General features: G+C 38.3%; 1 protein-coding gene across 4 annotated transcripts in view; it reads left to right on the top strand.

Annotated features, from left to right (window-relative positions):
• Positions 1-26,571, top strand: part of KDM6A (lysine demethylase 6A) — a 103,586-nt gene that overhangs the window by 41,160 nt on the left and 35,855 nt on the right. For 2 of the 4 annotated variants that reach the window (XM_053386868.1, XM_053386872.1), the window contains exons 5-17: positions 467-525; positions 2,329-2,449; positions 10,340-10,394; positions 13,383-13,417; positions 14,365-14,458; positions 16,356-16,482; positions 18,272-18,370; positions 18,851-19,070; positions 19,606-19,740; positions 20,182-20,331; positions 20,815-20,910; positions 22,507-22,611; positions 24,689-25,084. In XM_053386868.1, coding sequence (XP_053242843.1) covers positions 467-525; positions 2,329-2,449; positions 10,340-10,394; positions 13,383-13,417; positions 14,365-14,458; positions 16,356-16,482; positions 18,272-18,370; positions 18,851-19,070; positions 19,606-19,740; positions 20,182-20,331; positions 20,815-20,910; positions 22,507-22,611; positions 24,689-25,084 — 1,692 coding nt within the window. The remainder of the gene's footprint in view (positions 1-466; positions 526-2,328; positions 2,450-10,339; positions 10,395-13,382; positions 13,418-14,364; positions 14,459-16,355; positions 16,483-18,271; positions 18,371-18,850; positions 19,071-19,605; positions 19,741-20,181; positions 20,332-20,814; positions 20,911-22,506; positions 22,612-24,688; positions 25,085-26,571) is intronic. The other 2 variants (XM_053386870.1, XM_053386871.1) reach the window with 2 other exon arrangements.

The following is a 26,571-nucleotide window of genomic DNA, read 5'->3' as shown; positions in this document are numbered from 1 at the left end:
TAAGCAAAGTATGGCTATTCCAGAGTACACACCTAGTCAACAGAGAGAATACTTAAGATAATAAAACAGTGTGTTGTTTAACCTTGAGCCTCTTCCATTTGACTGCAATTCTGTCCTGTATCTTGCGGGTGTCTCTTGTCACCCCACAGTTTTTAAACATATGCTCTGTCTAAGGAAAGCAGGCCACTAGATTGCAAGTTGGATTTTGACAGCAATTTTTCATTGTTTCAATTTAAATGAATGAGAAATGCTATTGATCTATCAATTCACATGTCCCATTATTTCAGTAATGTAGCAATACTGTAAAATTTGCTAATATGAGTAACATTTTATTCTGATCACCATTCATTCTGCCAAGCAGTGCCTAAAATATCATTTTGTATTACAATACAGTTTTCGATACTTTCTTAGAAAAATGCAGGCATTCATTTATGTGTGTCAGTTAAAAATGTGTTTTCTTTTACAGAATGCTGCCTTTTTGTATGGCCTTGGCTTGGTCTACTTCCATTATAATGCATTTCAGTGGTAAGTGGATGAACGTACTTTCTACTTCTAACATCTTGTTGCATCGTGTGTTGTAGTTTCAAAAGTTCTGGGTATTAAATCTTCAAGTGAGTGACTTGGTTTACTGACCTTACATGTTACAGAGGCAGACAAACAAAATTCATTCACTTCCCAATTGTCTTCATTCCCTAAGAAGATGTATTGTAGTGGGAAAAGCATATGAGCAATTTGATCAAAATGGTAGAATTACCGCATGTTCTGGTGTATAAGACGACTTTTTAACCCAGGAAAATCTTTTCAAAAGTCGGGGGTCATCTTATACGCCGGGTATGAGTGTGGCGATGCGGAGTCACCTGTTGGTATGGATGAGAGGGAGCTGGTGAGCGCAGTCTGCCGCTTTGCTGGACAGCCGATCGGGGCTCGCTCACCTTGCCTCGGGCTGCTGCTGCTGCGATGGCAGAGGCAGCGGAGGGGTGAGTGCTCTGCCCCTGGCGGCGCTTGGCGGGCTTTAGGTTGGGGGGCTCTGGCCTGTGCCTGCTCCTCGCCTCGCCTCGGGTCTGGCAGCTCTGGGCCCATCTCCCTCGCTCCAAGGAGCGGCGAGCAAAGAGGCGTTGGGAGTCGGGGCCTGTGCTGTCCGCGGTCTGCGGCGGGGCTTGAGGGCGCGTGGCTTTTCTTGGTGCATGGACTTGCTGCCTCGTCCCAAACCACAAACATGACAAGAGGGGCACAGAGTGCACAGGGAGCCCACTGGGGTCGCCGCCAGCCCCGGCACTGCATGGGGCGGTGGCAGCAGCCGGCCAGTCCCCGCCCCTCCTCTCCGCCCCCACCCCACGAAGAGGACCAGAAACAGGAGGCCGTGGGGGGGGGGTTTCGAGGCTTGACTTTCATTTCCCAGCCGACAGTCGTCACTCTGCTGGCCGCTCTCCTTTCTCTCTCCACACCCCCTGCAACTTCCCCTCCCGTCCCCTCTGAAGAGACGCCTGGCGAGTGCCAAAAACACCTTCGCCACCTCCCGCCCAGCATTGGGGGGCGCTGCTCCAAGGGGCTGGCTGCCGCCGAGGATGGAGGAGGGATGAGGCAAGCAGGGCTTTGAAGTCCCTCCCTCCGTCCATCCCTCCCCCCCCCCCGATCCTCCTGCAAGACTGCAGTGCGAGGCTCCTGCGAGAGCTGCGGTGTGCGTACAGGGATGAAAAGACTGGCAGCCTCTAGTTGGTTGCAGGCGGGGGTAGTCTTATATGGCGAGTATATCCCAAACTCTATATTTTAACTGGAAAAGTTGGGGGTCGTCTTATACGCCCAGTTTTATATGCTGGAAAATACGGTATGTTCCTAGCATTATAAAATCTACTATTTAGTTGTAAATGAATATTTTAATCGCTATAGCAACCAATTAATATGCACATTTTTATCAGAATACATGAATTAGAAAATAGGAAACTTGATTTAAATCTTTCTCTTCTTGATGATGTGGACACTTAAGGCCTGCTATTCATTTGTTACTAGTATTTAATAATATATTCAACAGATTATTGTTCTAAAATGAAGATGAAAATATTAAAAAGTCTAAAATGGTTTTTAAACTCAATGAATCAATGTAAACACTCTGTTTGTAAGTATATCATAGCTATTCAATATTTTATTACTTAAGGTGTCTTAGAGGAATAGATGTATATATTTTAATTTAATATCTGGGTATGACTGAATTGTCAGAATTCCTTTGCACTTTCTTTCTGAGTAATTTTCTTCAAGGAATAATGAGTTGGTCTTTTCAGATGCCCTTTAAGAATATTCTAGATTAAACATTTCAGTGTTCTTTCCCCCCAGGGCAATTAAAGCATTTCGGGAGGTGCTTTATGTTGATCCCAGCTTTTGCCGCGCCAAGGAAATTCATTTACGACTTGGGCTTATGTTCAAAGTGAACACAGATTTTGAGTCCAGTTTTAAGGTAAGTGTCTCCCTTTTTAATGATAGCTAACATTTTCTTCATTTTGGACTTGTTTTTCATTGCACTACAAGAGAGTGTATTAGTTTCCTTCACTTTCATTTCACCTGTTCCATTATTGCTTGGCACCTGGGTTTCTGCCTTGGAATGAGACCAGGAGTTTGCTATCAGCTAGGATTTATCTTGCATTTCATGGAGATCCTGCTTCAAATTAAATGTGAGATATTGCAAGTTTAGCTTTTAAACTCTCTATGCACATGGGACTATGGGAGGGTGTGTCCAAGTCCTATTTCATCCTGTATAGAGTTTTGAGAGCCACATAATGACTGTATAGACTTAGATAAAGTATTTTGACTTATAGAAACCTTGTGTAAGATTTATCATGTTGAGAAGTTGTTCATGACTTGTATGAGGTACATTTTAAAGGGTTTTTTATTACTGGAAGGTGAGCATGACTGATTTTCCAGCAGTTTATATTTAACCTGTCTATCATTTATTTTGTAATATAAGGATTATTAAAGTATGACAAGTCCGCATATAAAGTAAAATGAACCATAAAAGGTATTAAATATGACTATCCTAATCATTAAAATGAAACTGTACAATATTTTCACTGAAAGTCTGTTTTGTGGGGAAGTGTGTATGTGCAGGACAGCTTCTCTCTGGATTGATGTTGTGTTGTGCAGACCCATTGGGTTGTTGGGCAGGGCCTCCCATCCACTGCAGAATGAGCACCTCAGCAGATCACTGCTTTCTCTCTCTCCAAATGAATAATTTCTGATGAGCTATTTTTCGTTTCCTTTCCCCCCTGGTAATTATTCTCTCTTATCTATCACAAGTGGTTCAAGTTAAGCTTTGTGGAGGCCTGCCCATACCTCAAGTGTGGGAAACCCTTTAAACTGGGTGGAAAATCCAACTCCTGTACGCGCCGGTTGCCTATGACTTAAAAAGTATTTTGAAAACTGCTCTCAAAGCTGGAGGTGGGGCAGTTATACAGTTGTACAGTTGCATTTGAATGTAGCCTATTGGGGAGAGAAGCACAACGTTGGCAAGTGTTCAGTCTGCTGACTTCTTACCTGAATAACCAGAAGTGATTATATTGCACATTTAAAAGTTGCTTCCTGGGAAAAGTAATGTCTGCAAGGGACTTCACTCTGTCCGTAATAAGTCCACTGCTGTTGGCCTCTTTGTAGGGATGGTGTATGAGAATAACTTTGTGGGACCCTGAGTGTTGGGGGCACAATGTGAGGATAAGAGACATGGAATAAAGAAAGATGTAGCATTAAAAGCTAGAGCAGGGGTTGCCTGTAGCAGATTCGGTGCCCATCTCAAAAAAAGGCAAACATATTTAAAAGAACAGAAAAACACAGACCACAAAATGATCCAGCCATGCCCCTTCTCACCCCCCACCAAAAAAATAAAATAAAAAATCAATAGGAAAAGGCAGTTACATCAGCCACCAGCACACTTAACTCACAGAGAGAAGTTCTTTGTACTTCTCTTCATAATGGAAATGAGGTAGGTGTCCAGTCTGGCATGCAGTGAGCATTCAGTGCAGAACAGACCAAGCCAATGCAAACAGGAACTGAGCAGGAAGACAAAACAAAGTCTTGTGTACTGTAGATTTTTAAAGGGGATCTTTACTGAGATGTTTTGTGGGCACCATAGGAGAAACTGTCAGGCATGTTGGTGTCCATGGGTGTCATGTTGGCAACTCCTGAGCTAGAGCATGGAGTTAGCAAACTTCTTTCACCTGAAACTCTTGCCTCTCGTAAAAAAATTAATGCTCTTTTGCTGGCACTTAATAACCACCAGTGTTCAACAAAACTGTTATCCAAGTGCTCTACTACAGTGTCATTATATGCATGGAATTTTGCAAGTATGGGGAAAATATATGGTCTAGCATGTGGTCATTTGGACTAGGCCTGTTTTATTCATATTATGCAAATTAAGTACTTTGTTCAACTTCTTTTGTCTTGCTTATGTAGTCGATTATTCTGTTTGGATTGTGCAGCGTAGAGTGAAAGAGAGCGCTTACGCCTTACAAGCCTCCTTTCTTTTAGAAAGATGAATTAATTCCGATTTTGAAGGACTCTGGAGAGCAAACTAATGAGTTGACTTAGCAGCGTGTGCTGCACGTCCTCCCACCCTTACTCTCAACATGCCTGTCAGATGGAGCCTTGGCTATTTGCCAGCACTTTGATTACGCAAGGCTTTCTGTGTCCTAGTTATCTCAACAAAAGACATTTCTCAGGATCAGGCATTACACCTAGGTTAGAAAAGTTAGAAAAGATAGTTAGAAAAGACAGCTCTAAGAGTTATACTCAGCTGGGTTAATGCTGTCCTATGGTAAGTTCATGTCAGAATTGTCAGGTTTCTAATGATGGCTTGACTTGTAACATAGACTTTCAAACTACCGATTATGAAATTTTGCAGCAGTTTAGGGATGAAAAATATAATAAAATTACAGTTTCAGAATATCATTATAGTTTATGTGTATGTAAAAATCAAAAGGTTTTCCAGTAACTTTTCTAATATTTCTTCTTCTTTTAAGTACTACTGTGTGTCATTTTGAAGCCTCTTGATATAAAATAAAATCCTGAAGAAATAGACTGTGTAGTCCTGAGTGAATTGTTAATCATGTGTAATGCCATAGGAGATTGCTTCTCTGTGTGGTAGTAGCTTTGTAGACACACAAACACTGAATTTACAATTCTTTGTAAAGGTCACATCATTGACTTTTACCACAATCACATCAGCAGCCAAGGGCTCTCTCTGAAGAAGTCTCCTGATTAATTGCACAATCATAATCCATAGAAATCAAAAGTATGTCATTGACTTGCTGCTGTTCTTAAAAAGATGCCACCACGTTTAAACATTCAGATTAGTGCCTTGTAGGTAAATCCTCTTACTCGTGATTTGACTTTCTGTAGACTGATGTCTGCCTTGAGGTATTGTATGTCGTCTCTGAACTGCAGTGGCCTCTCCTGCATAATAACTATTTCACACAGCAGCAGCCAGCTTCAGTACTGCAATATTTGTACGAGGTGCAGATGTTTGGTAGCTTCGGCTTGCTGCAGAGATTTGGAGCTGGATATTTAATGTGATGTATTTGTTGCTTATAGTGCTAGAGACGGTAAACTGTTAGCCTTTTGACAAAAAAAGCTTTGTTTTTCTACATAGCTGTTTTTTATTGAATACTTCAGAAGGGAATTTCTGTGTTTAATTTGTAGGGCAGATATGCAGGATTGTTCAAGATGAATAGGTGGTTCATGTATGAGCTTTAGTAATTAAATATGCAGCTTTCTGACAGATGCTTTCTTTATTATTTTTGCATTACCTACCTTCATGTTCTGGGTCATTGACATAGCTTTTCATGTTCTATGCTTAATGGTCCTGGCAAATGTTATGTTTTGTATTTTTTGATATGCTGCTGTTCTGAAATTGTGCAGAATATAGTGATACTGTAGAAAGACTTCAGTATTGTTAAATATTTTGAAGCTGAAATTTAGAAATAGTGATTTTGTTTGCATTTCATTAGTATCTCCCACTGCCATCTCTTAATTCAGCACTGAACATTTGTTATTTATATGCAGCTTTTAAACAGCTTTATTTGATACTGACAGATCTGCGTGCCCTTTTGGGTGGTTTCTCTTTCTCTCTCTTCTTTTTATATGAGGTGCCAATAATCTCTGTAATTGGTTTTTGTTTTTTGTATTTTTGTAAGGCCTCTAGATGCAGACTTGCTTATTTCTGAATCTGAAAAGCTGTATGATGGTCTTTTTGAATAGGTTTTGTTTTATAGAGTTTTCAGAAATTTTATCTCTATCGACATCCTTAAATCTTTCCAAGCATAAATAGTATTGCAGCCATTATAGTTCTTGAGCCTTGGAAAAAGGGTAGCTTATGCACAATGAGTCAAATTTATAATTTGCAAGTTAGAGATAGCATACAATTTTTTCGTAGAAATAATTCCAAGCAGTTTAGTTTGATTATTTATTGTTTAAAAGAGAAATAAAATAAAGCTGTACATCAACAAAACTGACTTTTTTTTGTAAGACTGTGAATGCATGTATTGGTCGCTCTAGCACTAGTTTTTATAGTTCATCTTGCATTGTGATGCCATTGGAGTTCTTGGTTTGCTTGTTTAGTTGATTACCTTGATTAATGAGCACTTTCGTAATTTTTTTGAATGAAAAATGCTTGTTTAAAAACATTACTGCCACCCTGGTATGGTGATGTTTCATTTATATGATGAGGGTGAAGGCATGTTTGCAGTATGAAGTATCATTCTGTTATGACATTCTGATAAAGTGGGTGAGTATCAGTTACTTACCCTGAACCTTGAATTGTTTGCATAATTAATTGCTCCTATTTTTCTTTTGATTTGTGTTCAAGGTAACAGCATACAGTTAGTTAAATTGTGCTAACAAATTACATACCACTATGCAGTTTTATTAATAGTCTAAAATGTTAGCAGTAGCAAATTTACTTCTGTAAATCCTGAATGTTTCAATGAGGAAAAAATAAGTGCAAAATATCTCTAGATTTGTCTGGCAGGGCAAAAAGCCCAGAATAAAATTTAAGATACTTACTGATGCTAAAGACAGAGGGGGGTTTGCCCTGCCGGACTTTAAACTTTATTATGAATCAGCAGCTTTTTGCTGGTTGAAGGAATGGCTACTTCTTGAGAACACTGACATCCTAGACCTTGAAGGTTATGATAATGTATTTGGGTGGCATGCATATTTGTGGTATGGCAAGGTTAAAGCGCATAAAGCATTCAAAAACCATATTGTCAGGAAAGCACTATTTAATGTCTGGACAAGATATAAAGATTTTTTGGAGAATAAAACCCCAAGGTGGTTATCACCTATGGAAGCGAAAGCTATGAAAAAACTTAATATGGAGGCAAAATGGCCAAAGTATTGTGAAATTTTGGAACAGGAAGGTGACAAGCTGAAATTGCAGAGTTATGAGAAGCTCAAAGGGAAGGTGCGAGACTGGTTACATTATTTTCAAATAAGAGAGGTTTATAATCAAGATAAAAAAATTGGTTTTCAGGTGGAAAAATCAAAGTTGGAAACAGAATTGTTAGAACCCAATGCTAAGATATTATCAAGAATGTATAATTTGCTGTTGAAATGGAGTACTGAGGAAGAAACGGTAAAATCTGCTATGATTAAATGGGCACAAGATTTGGGTCATAATATTATGTTTGCTGACTGGGAGCAGTTGTGGACCACTGGGATTAAATTTATGGCATGCAATGCCTTAAGAGAGAATATTATGAAAATGATGTATAGGTGGTACATGACCCCAGTCAAGCTTGCAAAAATATACCATTTGCCCGATAATAAATGTTGGAAATGTAAAGAAATTGAAGGTACATTCTTTCACCTTTGGTGGACGTGCCCGAGGATTAAGGCTTTCTGGGAGACGATTTATAATGAAATAAAAAAGGTACTTAAATACACTTTTGTGAAGAAACCAGAGGCCTTTCTCCTGGGCATAGTTGGCCAATTGGTGCCAAAGAAGGATAGAACTTTCTTTATGTATGCTACAGCAGCAGCAAGAATACTCATCGCAAAGTATTGGAAGACACAAGAATTACCCACTTTAGAAGAATGGCAGATGCAAGTAATTGACTATATGGAAATGGCTGAGATGACTGGCAGAATCTGAGATCAGGGAGAAGAGTTGGTGGAAGAAGATTGGAGGAAATTTAAAATTTATTTACAGAAGTATTGTAAAATGTATGAATGCTGATGACATTGAAATAAAATGAAGGGGTTCTAGTAATAAAATTATAAATTATAAATTATAAATTTGGGAGGTAAAATATATAAGGATAAAGTAGTAGGATACGAATTTGCTGAACTGTTAAAAAGGGATATAAAAAAGGGAGGTGTGAGGAAGTCAGGAAAATAAGTTAATTGAAGATGAATAATTAGAAAAGAGTGATTGGTGTTTTTCTTACTTTATTTTTTGTGTGTCGATTGTTCTTTTTTTCCTCTTGCTAAATGTTTGTATTTTATGTATTGTGAAAGTTTGTATTGTTGTGTTTTATATTTTCTCTGTGTATCTCTGTGTTTTTATTGTTCTATTTTTCTATTGTTAAACCTAATAAAATATTATATTAAAAAAGTGCAAAATACATAACACTTTTTGAATTAATATGGACTTTTGAATGATTTCATGTGCTTTTCATATGTTTGTGTCTATAAAAAAGGGCCCTCAAGTTTATCTACAGTTGTGTATTATGAATGGCCTACCATTAACTTCTGTAAAGGGAAATGTTTCATATGTGCTCAGGGTTTTTTCATTGTGTACATGGAGTTTTTCCATATTTTTAGAATCATGAAACTCAGTATTAATGTTGGATTACTGAGTATATAGGAGAACTCCAGTAGGCAAACCTTTTGTTCAGAAATGTGATATCCCATCAGGGATGATGAAAACTTTAGAGATCAAAGTTTTCTGTCTCCAGTGGGCTATAGCTGTTGTTGGGATCCGCAAGGAGGGATCATGTCACCTGAAACCTCAAAGCACTGTACTGAATGGATCTAATTCAGGGATTTGTTGTTAGCATATGAAGTCGAAATGACTTGGGACTCAAGTACCTGAGAGCCTTTCACAGTAGCATCCAACTGCATTACAATCAGCAGGGGAAGCCCCACTTGTCCCGTCTGTTGGAGTGGTTGGTAGGATGGTGACAGGGTATTCTGTCATGTGACAAGGCACCTTGCTGCTTGTAATCTAGCTGGCATTCAAAATAGAAACATTTTGGTAATGGTTAAATACATTTTTTATTTCTCTAGTGTTTTGGATCTGAGCTGAATTTGATATTTGTTGGATAATTAGTGCTACCAGGCAGAGGGGCTTCTCAGTAGTGGTGCCTGGTAGCAGATGTCAAAGGAAAAAACAACTGCCAGACTTTTAGGAGACATCTGAAGGCAGCCCTGTTCAGGGAAGCTTTTAATATATGAAGGACTATTGTATTTTAATATTTTGTTGGAAGCCGCCCAGAGTGGCTGGAGAAACCCAGCCAGATGGGCAGGGTATAAATAAAAAGTTGTTGTTGTTGTTGTTGATTGTAATTTTTGAGTTAGAATAATAGAATTTTAGAGTTGAGTGGGACTGCTAGGCTCATCTAGTCCAACCCCCTGCAATGCAGGAATCTCAGCTAAAGCATCCAAGACAGATGGTCATCCAACCTCTGCTTAAAAACCTGCAAGGAAAGAGAATCCACCGCCTCCCAAGGGAGACCTGTTCCACTGTTAAACAGCTCTTACTGTCAGAAAGTTTTCCCAGATGTTTAGTTGGAATCTCCTTTCTTGCAACTTTAGTAAGCTCGGGTGCAGTTTATTATGATAGTTTTTATGATAGTTTCATTATTTTGCCTGGTTTTGCCTAGTTAGTTGTTAATTGCCCTATATTCCTAATTTGAGGAAGGGTGGGGTATAAAAATAATGAAATGATTAATTTTTTCCCCCTGAAAACAAACATTGACTGTAGCATTTTCCTGGTAACAGTTGAATTCTTTTATGACCTTTCATATATTTTATAAGCATTGCTGTTTTGTTTTTATGAAATGGTTACATATTTTTTGGTTTAGTTTTGTTACGTTTAGTTCTTTGAATCTTATATTTTACTTTGTTTACATAAACCTTTAATTGCTTTATGTTTCCCTATGATTTTGACATACATTGTATGTGCATCACTGTAACATACAATAAAAACATTCAGTGGTTGGATGTATGCTATTAACATTTTCCTGCACGTATTGCTTGCATCATTTTATCTTCTACTGAATCTATATAAAGTGAATATCTACCAAATATTTCTTTAGCTTTTTACAGGGGGGAAACATTTTTCTGTTCTCTTTTACAGCATTTTCAGTTAGCTTTGGTTGACTGCAACCCTTGCACTTTGTCCAATGCTGAAAGTAAGTAGTTTAATTTATCTGTGGTCTTGGTAACTTTTTAGATTTATGTCTATATCACCCTAGTGTCATGATTACTCCATTTTCCTACTTCACTGCTGTCTTGTCAGTCTAAGGAGAACTGTGTGTGTGCGTGCGTGTGTGTGTGTGTGTGTGTGTGTGTGCATGTAGCATTTAGTGCACTGGAGCTACTTACTATTTTCTTTTGACAATAATAATGCATCACTGTCAGCAAATAACTAAAATGAATTCTTAAAATATTAAACGGTTTAAGTAGTTGTATGTTTAAATACAAAACTGTTTCTTTGTAACATGTTGGAGAGTTTCAGGCTTTTCTTTTTTGAAGGCAAAGTTCTCATGGAAAACAACTAGATTCCCCCATTACGCTTGAAATTAGTTACTGTTTCATATTTGTCTAGATAATCTTTTCCTTAGACCAGAGCTTTCCAAACTTGTGTCACAAGATGTTAGTGCAGAGGTTTTCAACCTTTTTGAGTCCATGGCTTCCTTGACCCAACTACAGTGGTACCTCGGGTTAAGAACTTAATTCGTTCTGGAGGTCCGTTCTTAACCTGAAACTGTTCTTAACCTGAGGTACCACTTTAGCTAATGGGGCCTCCCGCTGCCGCTGCGCTGCCGTCGCGCGATTTCTGTTCTCATCCTGAAGCAAAGTTCTTAACCCGAGGTAATATTTTTGGGTTAGAGGAGTCTGTAACCTGAAGCGTCTGTAGCCTGAAGCGTCTGTAACCCAAGGTACCACTGTACGTTCCTTCTGTGGCACCCCAGTGGGGCTCAGGAGCCCAGTTATGTCACCCCTTGTCTGCAGAGCTGGCAGCCTCTCACCCTTTTTTTGAAAACCCTCTCTGGTGGAGTGTATCCTCATCCTCCTCTCCTCTCATCTCTCCTCTCCTTGGCAGTCCTCCAGGCATTTGCAGCTGCCTCCCCAAAGAGAAGTTCCTCCTCACACTGCCCTACAGGGGCTTGGGAAGGACCCCTTGGCCAGCCCCAGAGGCAGCATTTGCCTGGGTAGCTTGTAGCCAGAGCTGCAACAAACATCTGTGCAAGCCTTTGGTCAGCCGAGATGCAAGAGGGCATCAGAGGAGGGAGGGAAGGAAATAGGGACAGAGGCCAGGGTTGCCTGCGGTACCCCGACCATCATTCAAGGCACCCCGGAGTGCCACAGCACACTGGTTGAAAGCCACTGCATAAGTGTGTTGGTGCATCACGCGAACGCTCACCACGTTCCTCCCAGGCCTGGAAAGGGGTTAGTTTAATGTCCAGTTTGCTAGTAAAACTAAATTACTATGTTGTGAAATGATGCATGTCTAAAAAGTATGTCACCAACATTAAAAGCTTGGAAAGCTCTGCCCTAAACTGTCCAATGGAAAGCCAAATTGGTGTTTACAGAGTTAGAACTGCTGTTTTTGATTGTGTGCTTTGTTTACAATTGTTTGGGTTCAAGGCTACGTTAGGCTTTTCCAGTAGGCTTTTTAATTTTCTTCTACTGAAGAAATTCCCTATACCCCCTGTACCATATGACAAAGTAATTAGAGCTCTGTAGAGAGATTTGGCTGGTTATTTCAGATTTAATATATGATATTCGTCACCTCTGCAGATTTTTACTGTCTTTGCTCATTTTCTCCTCGTCTTCCTTCTTATCACAGACCACATCTTCTCAACTCGATCTCTTCATACTATTATCTCTCCAATTTCTTTTTAAAAATGTTTATTGTGCTTTTTCAGGCAGATGTTTTTCCTTCTCTCTGTTCTTTGCTCTCTTTCCTTTTGTCTCCCTTACTGTCAAGATTTAGATTATATTCTCCCCAGAGTAGGGAACACGTCTTTTATTCTCATGTTACTCTTTAAGTCTATATTGTTGGCTCTCAAATGGTGGACAGAGATTCCAGGTTGCTAGAATAAAATCAGTCTCTTCAAAAGCTTATGCCATAATCAATTTGTTAGTCTTCAAGATGCCACAATACTCATTTTGGTTCACGAAAAAGAGTGTTAGCAACAGTGGAGAAAAAAATGACTGAAATATGACAGGCAGGAAAAGAATTCTTTATTAGGATTAAATTCAGAATCTGTAGTGTTTTTTCCAGGAAATTTACCTATTTGCCTTAAAGCTGTTGTGATTTATAGTTATATATACTCAGAAATATCTGACAGTCCGGAATGTATGTATTTGCATTTATCATCCAGGCTATATTGCAAGACTGAGAGATTAAGTCCAAGCACAAATATTTCCATTAGTAGCTCCTTGGTTTATTATTACTACTACTATTACTACTATTAGCTTGAAGAATTTATCTGATTTCACTCTGTATCCTGATGTTTTGGGAAATGACCAGTGTTGTACCATAGACAACAACTTGGAGTACGGGCAGGATTTTAGTGTAGGGCCACCAAATGTTTCTGAAGAATCTGTGAATATTGCTCATTTTTCAAAACTTAATGACATTGAAAAAGAAAATGGGGCTGGCGGCTTGTAAAGACTACAGTGCACAGGGAGGAGAGGCTTTTCCTCCCCACTAGGAAATTGTACCCCAGGACCTGTTATTATTCATGGAAGGGAAGTTCCTGTGCTAATGGAAACATTCCTTCTGGGGCTAATAGCAGATGGGGGTTGTGTGATTTTTATTGGGACTATGCCTAGGAGGAAAAGGGTTAAACTTTCCCATACCCAGCCTCCCATGCCTGCCATCTTTCTGCCAAATGATGTGGTTGATAGTGATACATTTAGCATCAAGTCTAGTTTTACAAAACTAAAAAAATATGTTGTGAACTGCCCTGAGATCTACGGGTATAGGGCTGTATACAGATCTAATAAATAAAATAAATTTTAAAAATTGAGTCTCTAGCACCTGTGTAGACTCTCTTCTACCCTGATTTATCATTCAGCATCCACTCACAAACACATAAATGTTCCAACAGATGTGTATACATATATACTACAGTACTTAATTCTCTTGAATTTCCCTGCTTTTACAGTTCGGTTTCACGTTGCCCATTTATATGAAACCCAGGTAAGTGTATAATACTTTTTTGTTATTAAATGTGGTTAAGGTAGAACTATGCTATATAGCAAGAAGACTTAAGCTTGAATAAATGTGATTTAGCAAACATATTTGTCAGAATTGAGAAGCTACTCCCATCAGTGATTTTTGAAATGAGATAGAAAAGTTCACCTACTCATGAAGCATTGCCCTTACTCTGGGTGAACCTTGTTTGCCTTTAGTAACATCACTACATCAGCATATCTGTTTTGTTATATACCTTCACAATCAGTTTGTAATTTGTGATTGCCTGGACTCAATTTGGGAAGGAGAAAGGCACTCTAACCAGGTGGGGAAATGGTCTAAAAGTAGCAGACAGGAGAAACGATGGCAGAAAACATAAAAAGGGATGTTTTCTCAGTTGAGGGATTTTGTTTGTGTCAAAATCTATATCTTCTCTCCCCATCAGCACTAACACATAAGAGACAAGGTTTGAAGATTACTTAATTAGCTAGTAGTAGAACCAAATATCATTAGCTATGATATCCTATTTAATGTGCAGCATTTAGTTGCTCTTGTCAATTTGCTTTGATTCTTTATCAACCCAGATCAATAGCTTTTCCCCATTTTGGAGTCACTTATGGGCATCTTAAACATCAGATACCACCAACATTAACACAGTAGAACCTTCTTAATGTAGCAAAATAGGAATAAAGGGTCACCTTTATCAAAATCATAGCTAATAGATCAGCCACTCACAAGAGTAGTATGTTCATATTTTATTATGTAATACTGAACCAGCAGCTACTATTCATCATACTTGTGTTGATGTTTTATTTATCAGTGAAAGCAGTATTCTACAGCTGTATGTTAATTGTTATTAAAATTCACTTATGTTCTTGTTTTTGACTATAATACCAATCCAGATTATCAGTAAAAAAATCCAGCATTTATAAATATGCTTTGCTCCTTTTTAGAGAAAATATCACTTGGCAAAGAAGGAATATGAACAACTTTTGCAGACTGAAAATCTCCCTGCACAAGTGAAAGCAACTGTGTTACAGCAGTTAGGTATGTAAAAGAAGTTGGGTACGTGAGGGAAAAGGAATTATTGTACATGATTTTCTACAGCTATTTGCTGGCTATAGAGTGGCATGGAACTTTGTTGTTGAGTCCTTCAGCTCAGAGGTGCAGTTCAGATATGACTCCAGTTGCAACAGATGATACAGGATGAATCTTTTAGTTTCCTAAAGTAACCTTAACATGTATTTTCAAAAGATTTTTTTCTATAAGAGTTTATACTTTTACACAGAGACTAATAATGAAAATTAACTTTTCTGTTGAAATGGATTGATTTAATGAGTCCAGGTCTTATGCAGGTCTTAATGCTTTTAAAGTAGGTTGGATGTATTTTGACACTGCTGTAATTGCTGTTTGTTTACGTGTTAATATTTGAGATACTTCATATTTCCTTCATTAAGTATTATTATCTTTAGTTACCTTTAGCTACTGTTTGCCTCTAGCTGCTAGTTGCATAGAATTAAATATAGGAGTTCCTTTTTAGTTCAGATGCTAACAGATTAAAACAAATGGGACCTGCAATAAAATGTTGCTGTATATGTCTGGTGGGCTATAGGTCAAATTCAGAGCCATTTGTCAGATATTATGTACACAAACTTTCCTTTCCTTACCTGACAGCCTTAACAAAGGCCAAAAGTGCTTCAGTTTGCCCAGCTTGCTATCTCTTCTATGGGAATATTGTACCTGACCATTATATGAAAAGCTGTTACACTCAGCAGAGGTTATACTTGGACTTCAAGGACTTCACTGAGTAGGAGGTAGAATTGGACAGTAGCAAGTTCTGTTTGGAAATATGTAATTGCTTACTTAAAATTTCTAGCTGTACTGCTTTTCAATGCTAGCGACAGGGGTGCCAACTCCTGGGGCTTGAGCCCTTTTGGGCCCCCAAACATTTTTGGTATGGGGGTTGTGCCCTCCAGTATTCAGAAAGTGCAGAGCCAAATGTGCCCCAGTTCCAGTGGCTGGCGGTTCCTCCTCCTCTTGCCGCAAAGGGGAAGGAGAGTCAAAGTAGTGGCATCAGGAGGAGGAGCCACCAGCCATTGAAGCCTAATATTCCTAGTGTTTCTAATACTCAAATTTTAAGTTCGTAACCATGGTTAAGAGGCAGATTATAGGGCTTCAATAAATAGGTTGTGCACCTGTGGGGTTTTTTATTTGCTCTGCTTACAAAAGTTATTCTATGTGATTTATAAATTCTAAAAACCATGCAGTAGGCACTCAATGACTGCATTAGCAAGTCATGCTCAACCAAAATTGGGGAACCTGCAGCCTTCCAGATGTTTTTGAACTATAGTTCCCATCATCCCTGACCTCTGGGTATTCTGTCTGGGATGGGTGGGAGTTGGTATGCAACAACATCTGGAAGGTTGCAGGTTTCCAATCCTTGTGCTAAACCATAGCTTAGCACGACTAAAGTGAGCCACACTGAGCCTTAAGCTTTGATGTTCCCCCTCACTTTCTTCTCTGGTACAGCTGCTTGGAATAGTTTGGAAGATTTTGCTTCTTTGCTGAACCACAACTTGTGTCATCTGAACCAACAAACTAGGGTTAATATTAATGTGACTGATTTGTTCAAAACAGTGGCTTGTTTCAAACTATAGTAAACAGTTAAGGTTGAATATCTGGTGCCTACTGAATACTTTGCTTTCTTCCTGCAGGCTTTTAATTGAATTCTGATTTTATAGCCATAAATAATTTTTAATTTCATTGTATTGAGTCTCCTCTTGGAGCTGATTGTAATTAAGTAGTATAAATTGTTTAAAATTAATTAAAAAATTAATCACAACTTCTTGTTTGGACAACATGAGTTGATGTCAGGCCAGTGAGTAGCAATAACATCCCTGCTGAAATACAAATAGCCATGTATATGTATATATTCTTTTTTTAGGGTGGATGCATCACACAGTGGATCAGTTAGGAGATAAAGCCACCAAGGAAAACTATGCTATTCAGTGTCTCCAGAAGTCTCTAGAGGCAGATCCCAATTCTGGGCAGTCCTGGTATTTCCTTGGAAGGTAAAAATGGGTGGTATACCATTTAAATACATTTTGAAAGTCTGCAATATTAACACATGCATACACTGAAAGAACAAATGTCTGATTTAATCTTAGTATGAAAACCACAGAGCTAGTACTTTATCTGAGGTTAATTATTTTGGGGGGAAATGTGTCATTGCTAGGATAATTTAGCCTTTGTAGCATGTATGACATTGTTCATTATACGTATAGCAAAATAACTTCAGCAAAACCATTATTTAGATCATTATTTGGAGTTAAGACGTTTGTGTTCTTTGTAATCTACCCAAAGTGATGTTGTTAGTATCCTCTTTATGTTCTAACCCAGTCCTTCACAACTGTAAAGATACCAAGCCATACATAGCTCAACATTAACGTTAGGTAACACAATTCCCAGCTTGATAAGACTGTTTTTGCTCCCTGCTTGAGAATGCAGAAAACAAAGGGGATGTCAAAGCACCTTGCATCACCACCACCACCATCATCATCATCATCACTTATACCCTGCCCATCTGACTGGGTTTCCCCAGCCACTGAGCGGCTTCCAACAAAATATTAAAAATACAATAAAACATCAAACATTAAAAACTTCCCTAAACTTCAGATGTCTTCTAAAACTCAGACTGTTGTTTATTTCCTTGACATCTGATGGGAGGGTGTTCCACAGGGCGGGTGCCACTACTGAGAAGGCCCTCTGCCTGGTTCCCTGTAACTTCCCTTCTTGCAGTGAGGGAACCACCAGAAGGCCCTCAGAGCTGGACCTCAGTGTCCGGGTTGAACGATGGGGGTGGAGATGCTCCTTCAGATATACTGGATTGAGGCCACAGCATGTAGTTAGTGAGCTGTGTTGGTTTGACAGTCCTGTTCTAGCCTTACCACATCTTCCTGTGTTGTATAATGCCTGCTTCTTCCTGTGTTGTATGGTGTTAATACTTGAAGAAGGGAGTGGGTGGTGCTGTGGTCTAAACCACTGAGCCTCTTGGGCTTGCCGATCAGAAGGTTGGCAGTTTGAGTCTGCGCACATGCTTAACTGTCCAGGGGTCCTTTACCTTACCTGATATTTGAAGATAGTATTTTTACACTATCTCAGCAACTGAAAAATAAATCAGAATGGCTAATTTTGTATAGGCACTATTGTTGAAAAAACATGGGTGCTTACATAGGAAAGAACACTGTTAGATAAAAATAAACTATTGTGGCAAAGTCTATTCTACTTTAGTAAATATTATTCTAGAATTTATCAATCCCTGGCATTTTCATGTCACTTCCTTTTATTTAATATTAAAAATTACTCTGTTCTAATAGGCTGTTTATTTGATGGCAGGGACCCATATATCAAAATCCATGTATGTTTTCAGACTACAGCATATCACAGATGAAACTGTAAACATAGTTTATTTATTATTTTATTTTATTATTTATCCAAGGATCACAGGATGGTTTACAATATGAAAATAAATACACCACTTTACCTACTTACTTACTTACTTACTTACTAACTAAATTTCTATTTAGAGAACAAATAAATAAGATAATCTTTTTGTATTTCATGAAGTGACCCAGTTTTGGTTGTCCTGAAATTGATAGTTTGCTACTTTCATTTTTACAATGTTCTTTAGTAGATGGAACATTCCACTGGAGTTCGTTTAAATATATGAAGTATAGTGTATACATATTGAGACAGCAGGTTTTTGCAATATGTAGGTTAACTACTGATATTAAAGACAAACTTTTGCCAAATTGTTCTCAGATATGTAGATTGATAAATATACATTTTCTTTCCCCGCAGGTGCTATTCAAGTATTGGGAAAGTTCAGGATGCCTTTATATCTTATAGGCAGTCTATTGATAAATCAGAAGCAAGTGCAGACACATGGTGTTCTATAGGGTAAGTAGCTACATTTCCCCCTCATAATAAAGTCATGTGTTTGAGCAGTACAACTTTAAACCCCCAGTGATATTATAACTGTAATACAAAATTATTATTTTTTCCTTATTGCTAGATATAATCTGTACTATGTACTCTTAAAAGCTAGCACTAAAACTTATTTTTAGATGTAATTGACTAAGGATTACAGTTGTATAATTCACAGTTTAAAATAAGTTTTTTGGAGTGGCTTCCACCCATTCCATTGTGGCAAATTAAGGTTTTGCAGCTATTGTGTTCAGGAAGATGGTTCCAGAACAATTTCTGGATTTTCCAAAAATCATACAATTTATAAAGCTGTATTATTGGATTTTCCAAATGTAAAACATGCATTATTTACTATTATCTAGAAGATATCGCTTAGTATACTGAGACACACCAAAAGGCTGGGTGTGATATTTGTTTTCTAAAATTGATAACTGTATTCATCTTTCTCTTCAGTGTGCTGTACCAGCAGCAGAATCAGCCTATGGATGCATTACAGGCCTATATCTGTGCTGTACAGCTGGACCACGGTCATGCTGCAGCCTGGATGGACCTTGGCACCCTCTATGAGTCCTGCAACCAGTCTCAGGATGCCATTAAATGCTACTTAAATGCAACCAGAAGCAAAAATTGTAGTAATACCTCTGCACTTGCAGCACGGATAAAGTATTTACAGGTAAAGACTTGGGTCTAAGAAGAGGGACACATTTAACTGACCTGGGTAGGGAGAAGGAATGAAAAAAACTAAGGACACAATATAATATGTGATTGTTTTGTGAATTGTGTGACCTGTTTCCATATACATTCTAAACATATCATAGCTTGCAGTTTCATTTAATTTCTCATTTTAAGTGGGTCTCTCTTAAGTATTTTTTTCTACCTTGATATAATTTATGCATATTTTGTGTTGTCTACATTTTAAGTTATCATAGCATTTAGTGAGAATACACACACTATCCTTTGCTCTTGTTTGCAGTTTCAGAACCAAAGCGCTAATGAGACCTCTGAAATCAGAGCTCAACTTTGTTCTGATTCTCACAAAGGTTTATATTCTGGTTACCCTCTTTATCCTTAGCACTTCTCTGAAACCCCAGAACTAAAATGTATTCTTTCTAAGACACAGTAGAATACAGAATTTAGGAAGATTTCATGGACTTGATCTTACTAAATTAGGCGTGTGTTAAATTTACTTTTTACATAATTTTTCCTAGGCTCAGTTGTGTAACCTACCACAAGGTAGTCTACAGAATAAAACTAAATTACTTCCTAGTATTGAGGAGGCATGGAGCCTACCAATCCCCGCAGAGCTTACCTCCAGGCAGGGTGCCATGAACACAGCACAGCAGGTGAGAAGTTGGGTTATGTTCTGCAGGTGCCCAGCTTTTTAAGGGTTCTTTTCAATCAATCTGTAGTAGTCAAGCGTATTTTGCTGTAGCACAGGGCTAGTTTTCAGTGGTAACAAGACTAATTAGCAAAGGGAGATTAAGAATAGACTCCCTGTGATTTGGAGGAAATATGGGGGAACCAATTTAGAACCTTTGTGGATTTTCATGATTATCAGAAAGATTTCATCCCACATAGAAATTGTGGCAGACTTTTGTTTTAAAAACACCCCCATGAAAGGTACACATTGCTCCTTTGATGCTATGGAAATTGGTTTTCAATAAATGAGATCAGCATAGTCACACAGCCCTTATTAAAATGTGCAGCTGGTAAAAGATATGTAGCTTAAGGAACATTTTAAAATGTATAGAACCATATTTTTTTCTTCCTCCTTTGATTCCTAGGCTTGTAAACCTCATCAAAATACTGAACCTGTACTAGGCCTCAGTCAAACACCTATTTCACAGCAATTGCCACTACACATGATTCCTTCTAGCCATGTAGATGACCTGTCCAGTCCAGCCAAGAGGAAAAGAACATCTAGTCCAACAAAGGTATATATTCTCATAAAAAGCCCCACTCAGTTACAAGAATCTGGCATCCAGGAGTATGAATCTGTTGTTCAGATAACTCTTTTAAATGACAATCAGAATAGCAATGTTCACAATGATGACATTGCACTAGGAGTAGTTGAACATTGCAGTAGCTATAACAATAGCATACTAAAAGTTAGGGGGGAGAATCATGCCATTTTGTCTACCACCTTTGCTTATATTTAGAATGCTTAATCATCACATTAATAATATTGTAAGAACTAAGATGAATTTTGATAAACTTCTAAGTCCACCATTTGGTTTTATTTAATTCTTCATCACAGTTGATTATCTTTTACTTTTTATTCCATGATGATTATATTAACCAATACTGAATTATATATAGCAGTATTTTTAAAGGAAATATTCTTAACTCGTAGTGGACAGTTTTAATAAATTCTTTCATCATTATATTCACATTTTTAATGTTAATGTTTTCCTTAGAACACTTTAGAAGCTTGGAGCAGTGGCCATACAATGTCACATCCTCCAGTACAACAACAAGTACATTCTTGGTGCTTGACACCACAGAAATTACAGGTAAATCTACAGAAAGCCTATTGTAATTTTTTCATAAAGTACATATGTCCATGCAGCACAAGTTGATCATATTTTTCTCATCTTCTGACATACCTCCAAGCTTTCATTAATTATTTCCTTTTAATTCATAATTTTTATCTAAAATATTTGCAGTTTTATATAAATGACTTTTCCTATTTTTATCTTTCACTGAGCACCCTAAAGCACTGTATAAATCATGAGCAGCACATGGTGCTCTCTAGATCAGAGGTTGGCAGCCTTTTTGGACCAGAAGGCACATTTTGAATTTTGAAAAAGCACCAGTTACAAAATTTTAGAGAATGCAGTTATTACTGCTTCCCAATCCCCACTATCTTCCTGTGGAAAGCTATGTCTTGATTGTGGCAAACGCACAATAATGATGTACGCGCATACAAAATGATGCTGTTGCTGTCTTATAATAAGGAACGCCCCCCAGTATAAAGAAGAATATACAAGGTAGCCACACCACACTCATTCTTTCTTGCATACACTCACACCTAGAGATGATAGATGAAACCAGCATCTTTCTCATTCATAAACACGCACTTCACTTATGCATAACCACAAATACATCTCCTGCTCTCTGTCTCTGCTGCAGTGCATCTCTCTCAATCACACACACAGTGTATACCTGAGCAACCATCACCACCCCATTCAGAAAAGCCCTATAATGGGAAAAGAAAATGCCTGCTTATTCACCTCCCTCTCAAATCTATAACAATACATGAGGGTCACATGCCCAGGGGCCCCAAGGAAGCCTTCAGGGGTGTCAAGTCCCTACGCTGGATGTTGTTGGACAATTCCCATCCGACCCAGGCATCATGGGCAATGGTCAGGGTTGATGGGGGATGAAGTCCAACAACATATGGAATTCACTGTGTTACCTATCCCTGGTATAACTATTAAACACTTTGTAGAACTTTTTGTTAAAAATTGCTTTATTTTACAGTTTTATCATGGTAAAATATAGTTGAATGTGTAGCAGGACAATAATAGTTATATACTGTGTTTTGGCTTTAAAAACAAAATACACTTGCTTTATATAATAAATATCCACAACTTCATGCATTTCTCTTCCTTATTCTGAGTCAGAGCCTAGGGCAGCCTTTGTCTCATTGAGGGCTGGATTGTAGCTATTGCTTCCCTTCCCCAACAACAAAATTGTTTCTCTCCCAAAGGAAGGGAAATTTTAAAGAGAATTGCTGAATAAATTTAGGAAATAAATAAGTGCCCTCAACAGTTGTCACTGTGCTTACGCAGCTGATGTGCTGTTGCCTACAAAATAGCATGAATTTTCCCAGGCTTCACTATCTGCTTGTATGATAAGAATTTATTGGTCAGAGATGATGGGAACTGTAGTCATTGATTCCTTATCTATGGTTTACTTAATTTGAGTAGGTTCTGTATCTGTTTATTTTTAGTACAACTTGTTTCAAGGAAAGGAATTGATGGACTGAATGGGGTGCATATAATGATAAACAGATAGTGTCAGAAGATTTTTGTCACGTGAATTGTTATAAACAAATCTAAACTTATGCAGGGGGCCTAAGTAATTTTTTAAAATTTATTTTCTAGCACTTGGACCAGCTGCGTGCAAATAGAAATAATTTAAATCCAGCACAGAAACTTCTGCTGGAACAGCTGGAGAGTCAGTGTGTCATGATGCAGCAACACCAGCAGGTGCCAACAAAAAACATTTGTTTCTGTTTTGTACATATCCTGTCTTAATTATCTTTTTTCTTTTCCAAACAATTGCCAACAACTGAAGAAGTCATAGGGTGGAATCCAGTCGTGAAGGAGCCGACTTCTCCTTGCACAACAAGAATTTTCCCTTCCTTTATTTTCCCCTGCAGCCCTCTGCACCCCCCAGATCTGTTTCAGGGGATTTCTCCAACACTGGCAGCTGCAGGAGTTGGGGGCTGCAGGGGAGAGGAAAAGGTGGTCCCTTGCACTAGTGGAAGTCTGTATGTTGACATGCGCATAGACAAGTGTTGGATGCAACCCATAGTCATGCCTCAAGAACTCTGTGAATTCAATGGGAACTTTTGACATTCTTTTTACTAAAATGTGTATGTTGAAGACATGCTAGTCACTAAGGGATAGTTAGAAGGTTTCTAACTAGTGTTAAACATCTTGCTTCCCAGCTAAGATGAATATGGCAATTAGTTAGTGTCCTGCAATAACTCATCACACAATGATTGATATAGTAGCATGCATTCAGACAATGAAATTTAACCCATATGACTAACGTAATGTGTGAACTCAGTCCTTAGATCTGATCGAGAATTTTATAAAAACAAAGAAATCTTCCATTTTTCTTGGATTGGAGGTCAGGGACTTGCTTCACCATATGATACAATATGGTATCTAAGTGGAAATGATGAGAGAGGAGAACTATTTCATTTGCAGCTCCTACCAGCAGACTGGAACAATCATTTTGAGGAACTGTTCTCCTCTGAAATCATATTTATTACATGATGATGTATGTACTGCCTCAGACTTCTCCGGACTCCCTCTGTTGGAAGGGAAAGGACCAGTAAGGCAGCATACATTATTATGCCCCTTTATTACATGCTATCACTTCTCTCCCCCTTTTCTCCACTTGTAGAGTATGGGTGAGATCCATATCTTTCTGGGCTCAATATTAAGAGCTGGGTTTGACATTTAAAGCCCTAAATTATTGTCACCTGGTATCTTTAAGGGCCATCTTATTTCATATGTGCCCCATCATATACTCTGGCGTTGGGGACGTTGCTCCAGCTGCCAGTGCTGAACGAAGTTTCATGGATGTCTACTAGGAGCAGATCTTCCTTGGCGAGGCTGCCAGTTTTGTGGAATGCCCTCTTCTGAGAGGTCTGCCAGGTCCTGATGCTGTGCTTTTTCAGAAAGCTTTTGGGCAAAACTGATTTTAGTTATTTGTGCTGACTGATGGCACTGTTAATAAAAATCTAGAAAAAATAAGCAATAATTATTGATCATGTTTTTAATTGTTTTAGACATGTGAATTGGTTTTTATTAAGTATTTTGTGTTTCTAGTTTTCATGCCAACTCTGCATGTTGACTACTTTTCTATACTACTTGACAGGAATGATGCCCACCCCCCACCCCCCGTGCCTTGGAAAAAGAAGCATCAAATGTTCACAAATACTTATGAATATAAGATTGTTTTGCACCTGAGTACATGTGTGTGTGTATGTGTGTGTGTGTGTGATGTAGCTTAAGCAAGGTTTCCTTGTTTCTTGTGTTACAAGTGCATAGATGACTTATGAACAGCGCACATATTAGTAAATTGCAGCTTTTGCTTACAAAAGACTCACAAATCATCTTCTGACCTATGGGGCTATCTGTTTAGCCCATTTTAGTGTTGGCTAAGTTCTAAAATCTTCCTGGATGTTTTAACTGTGTATTGACAAATGTACTTTTTTCTGACTGACGGTCGAATAGAAGGTTGTTGATGATGATGATGATCTTCTGACCTTTTAACCCTTAATGTATGTGCTATTTTAGAGGGGAAAAACAGAAACATGGCATTATTAATAAGTCACTCTATCTGCTTGTAATGTATGACGCGCCATTTGTGGCAGATTCACAGGAATCAGAAGAAAATCTTACATCCGCTAAGAGCATTTACTAGAGTATCATAGTTTCAGTGTGTCATATCTATTTAACAAAAAACAAACAAAAAAACTCTCATGAAATACATGATTCTGTAAGTTATTCTGCTAACATTCTTTATATTTTACTTGCTTTTTATTAGATGAGGCAGACGGGAGTTGCACAGGTACGATCTACTGGAATTGCTAATGGGCCAACAGCTGACTCGTCTTTGCCTACAAACTCTGTCTCTGGTCAGCAGCCTCAGGTTGCTCTAACCAGAGTGCCTAACATCACGCAGCATGGAATCCGTCCAACCTGCCCTGGGCAGCCTATGGCAAATGGACCCTTTCCAGCAGGCTCAGTTCCCTGCAGCACAGCAAGAACGCTGGGTAGTACAGACACTATTTTGATAGGCAATAATCACATAACAGGAAGTGGAAGTAATGGAAACGTGCCTTACCTGCAGCGAAACGCACTCTCTCTACCTCATAACCGCACAAACCTGACCAGCAGCGCAGAGGAGCCGTGGAAAAAACAACTATCTAACTCCACTCAGGTACGTGCTATATTTTTTATGTTGTATAGCAGAATATTAGTACCGGAATATATTTTTTGCAGGGTTTTTATCACATTCTGTGGTCAGAAAGATCAGAAAACATTTGAACCTGCACATTATAATGGAAAGCTATTTCTTTATATATATTAAGGGAATGGAATGGAATTGAGTGTAATTATTTTATAAAAGTTTCATTGTCATTTCATTTTTGTACAGATGCTTGATGTATAAAATTGCAAGTTTTAAAAATAATATGGTCTACTAATTGATTTGCTAAAATAGCATCTGTTTTAATCCTGATTTGTTTTCCAAGGCAATCAGGAACTGGTAATAAATATTTTTGTCAGGAAAATCATGAAATAATATTGCAGGCTAATTCTAAAAAAAACAAAAGCAGCAATTAATACAAAGCATAAGTACTTAGTTAAATACTTGGCACTATCACTGTTGTTTTTCTGAAATCGGAAAGCCAGGCTTCAGTATTTTCTAGCCATGTAATAACTTGTACTGGATAGTCATATGTTTTTAGTTTCACAATTAATCTTTATCAGCTGTCTTTGTTTCTTGCTTTTTAAAATGTTTGGCTTTAATGTAGTGTTGAATTCATCACTAGAGTAGCGGTTAATCACAGAGGTTACTTACTAGCCATGCATGTCTGCTTTTCTGGTACTAGCACAACAATTAAATTCTAAGCGCTATAAAAAGTTGTGCAAAGAGTAAATGGTTGAAAAATTGTTTCAGTATTCAACACTGTTCGGCTACATAACATATAGGTATACTATTGTTGATTTCTTTGTAGTTTGGAGCCATGGTTTTTTTTAAGTGACCAGGACAAAAATCTAGAAATACTTTGGGACACCTTGAGAGTTTCCTTTGAAATTAACATTGCCTATCACTTAGGTGTTCTCATTAAACAACTTAATTTAATCTCAAGGATGATCTTCATATTTAATTGGCACCCAAGTTCAGCACTGGGTTCATATCACACATTCAGAATAAACCATACCATGAGAGCTCTCACCCCTCTTCAATGAGAGCCTCCCACAGAATACTAGTGACTCTGGAAGGATCCAACTGTCCCTGAGGTTTTGAATTTCCTCTTGAGGCCAGAGTAGAAAAAGGAAGAACCAGAAGCTGTGGAGGAAGAATTACACTGAAGCAGCACCCCCAGGAAAGAAAACTGACCAAAAGACTTATCTGTGACAGTCATGTGTGACATGGGTGGAAGCAGGCACATGAAACAACACAGCTGAAATAAAGAGTTGGTGCTCTTTTGAAATCTCTCAGCCAGACGTGACCCATGGAAGATATGGAACATTCATCCTTTAACTAGCCCCTCTCCCAGAGTACAGCACAAATCCCAGTCCAGCTTTCATGGTCCATTCTACTTGTTCTCTGGAAGCAAGAAGCACAGCAGCAATACCCTCAAGAGTGGAATTTTTCATTTTCACTGTTGCTTCTCACCTGGAGTAGAAATGGATGCAATT

Source organism: Podarcis raffonei, chromosome 4 (genome assembly GCF_027172205.1).
Source record: "Podarcis raffonei isolate rPodRaf1 chromosome 4, rPodRaf1.pri, whole genome shotgun sequence".
Taxonomy (NCBI): Eukaryota; Metazoa; Chordata; class Lepidosauria; order Squamata; family Lacertidae; genus Podarcis; species Podarcis raffonei.
Note: the sequence above shows the minus strand (reverse complement) of the source record. Positions and strands in the feature narration are given on the sequence as shown.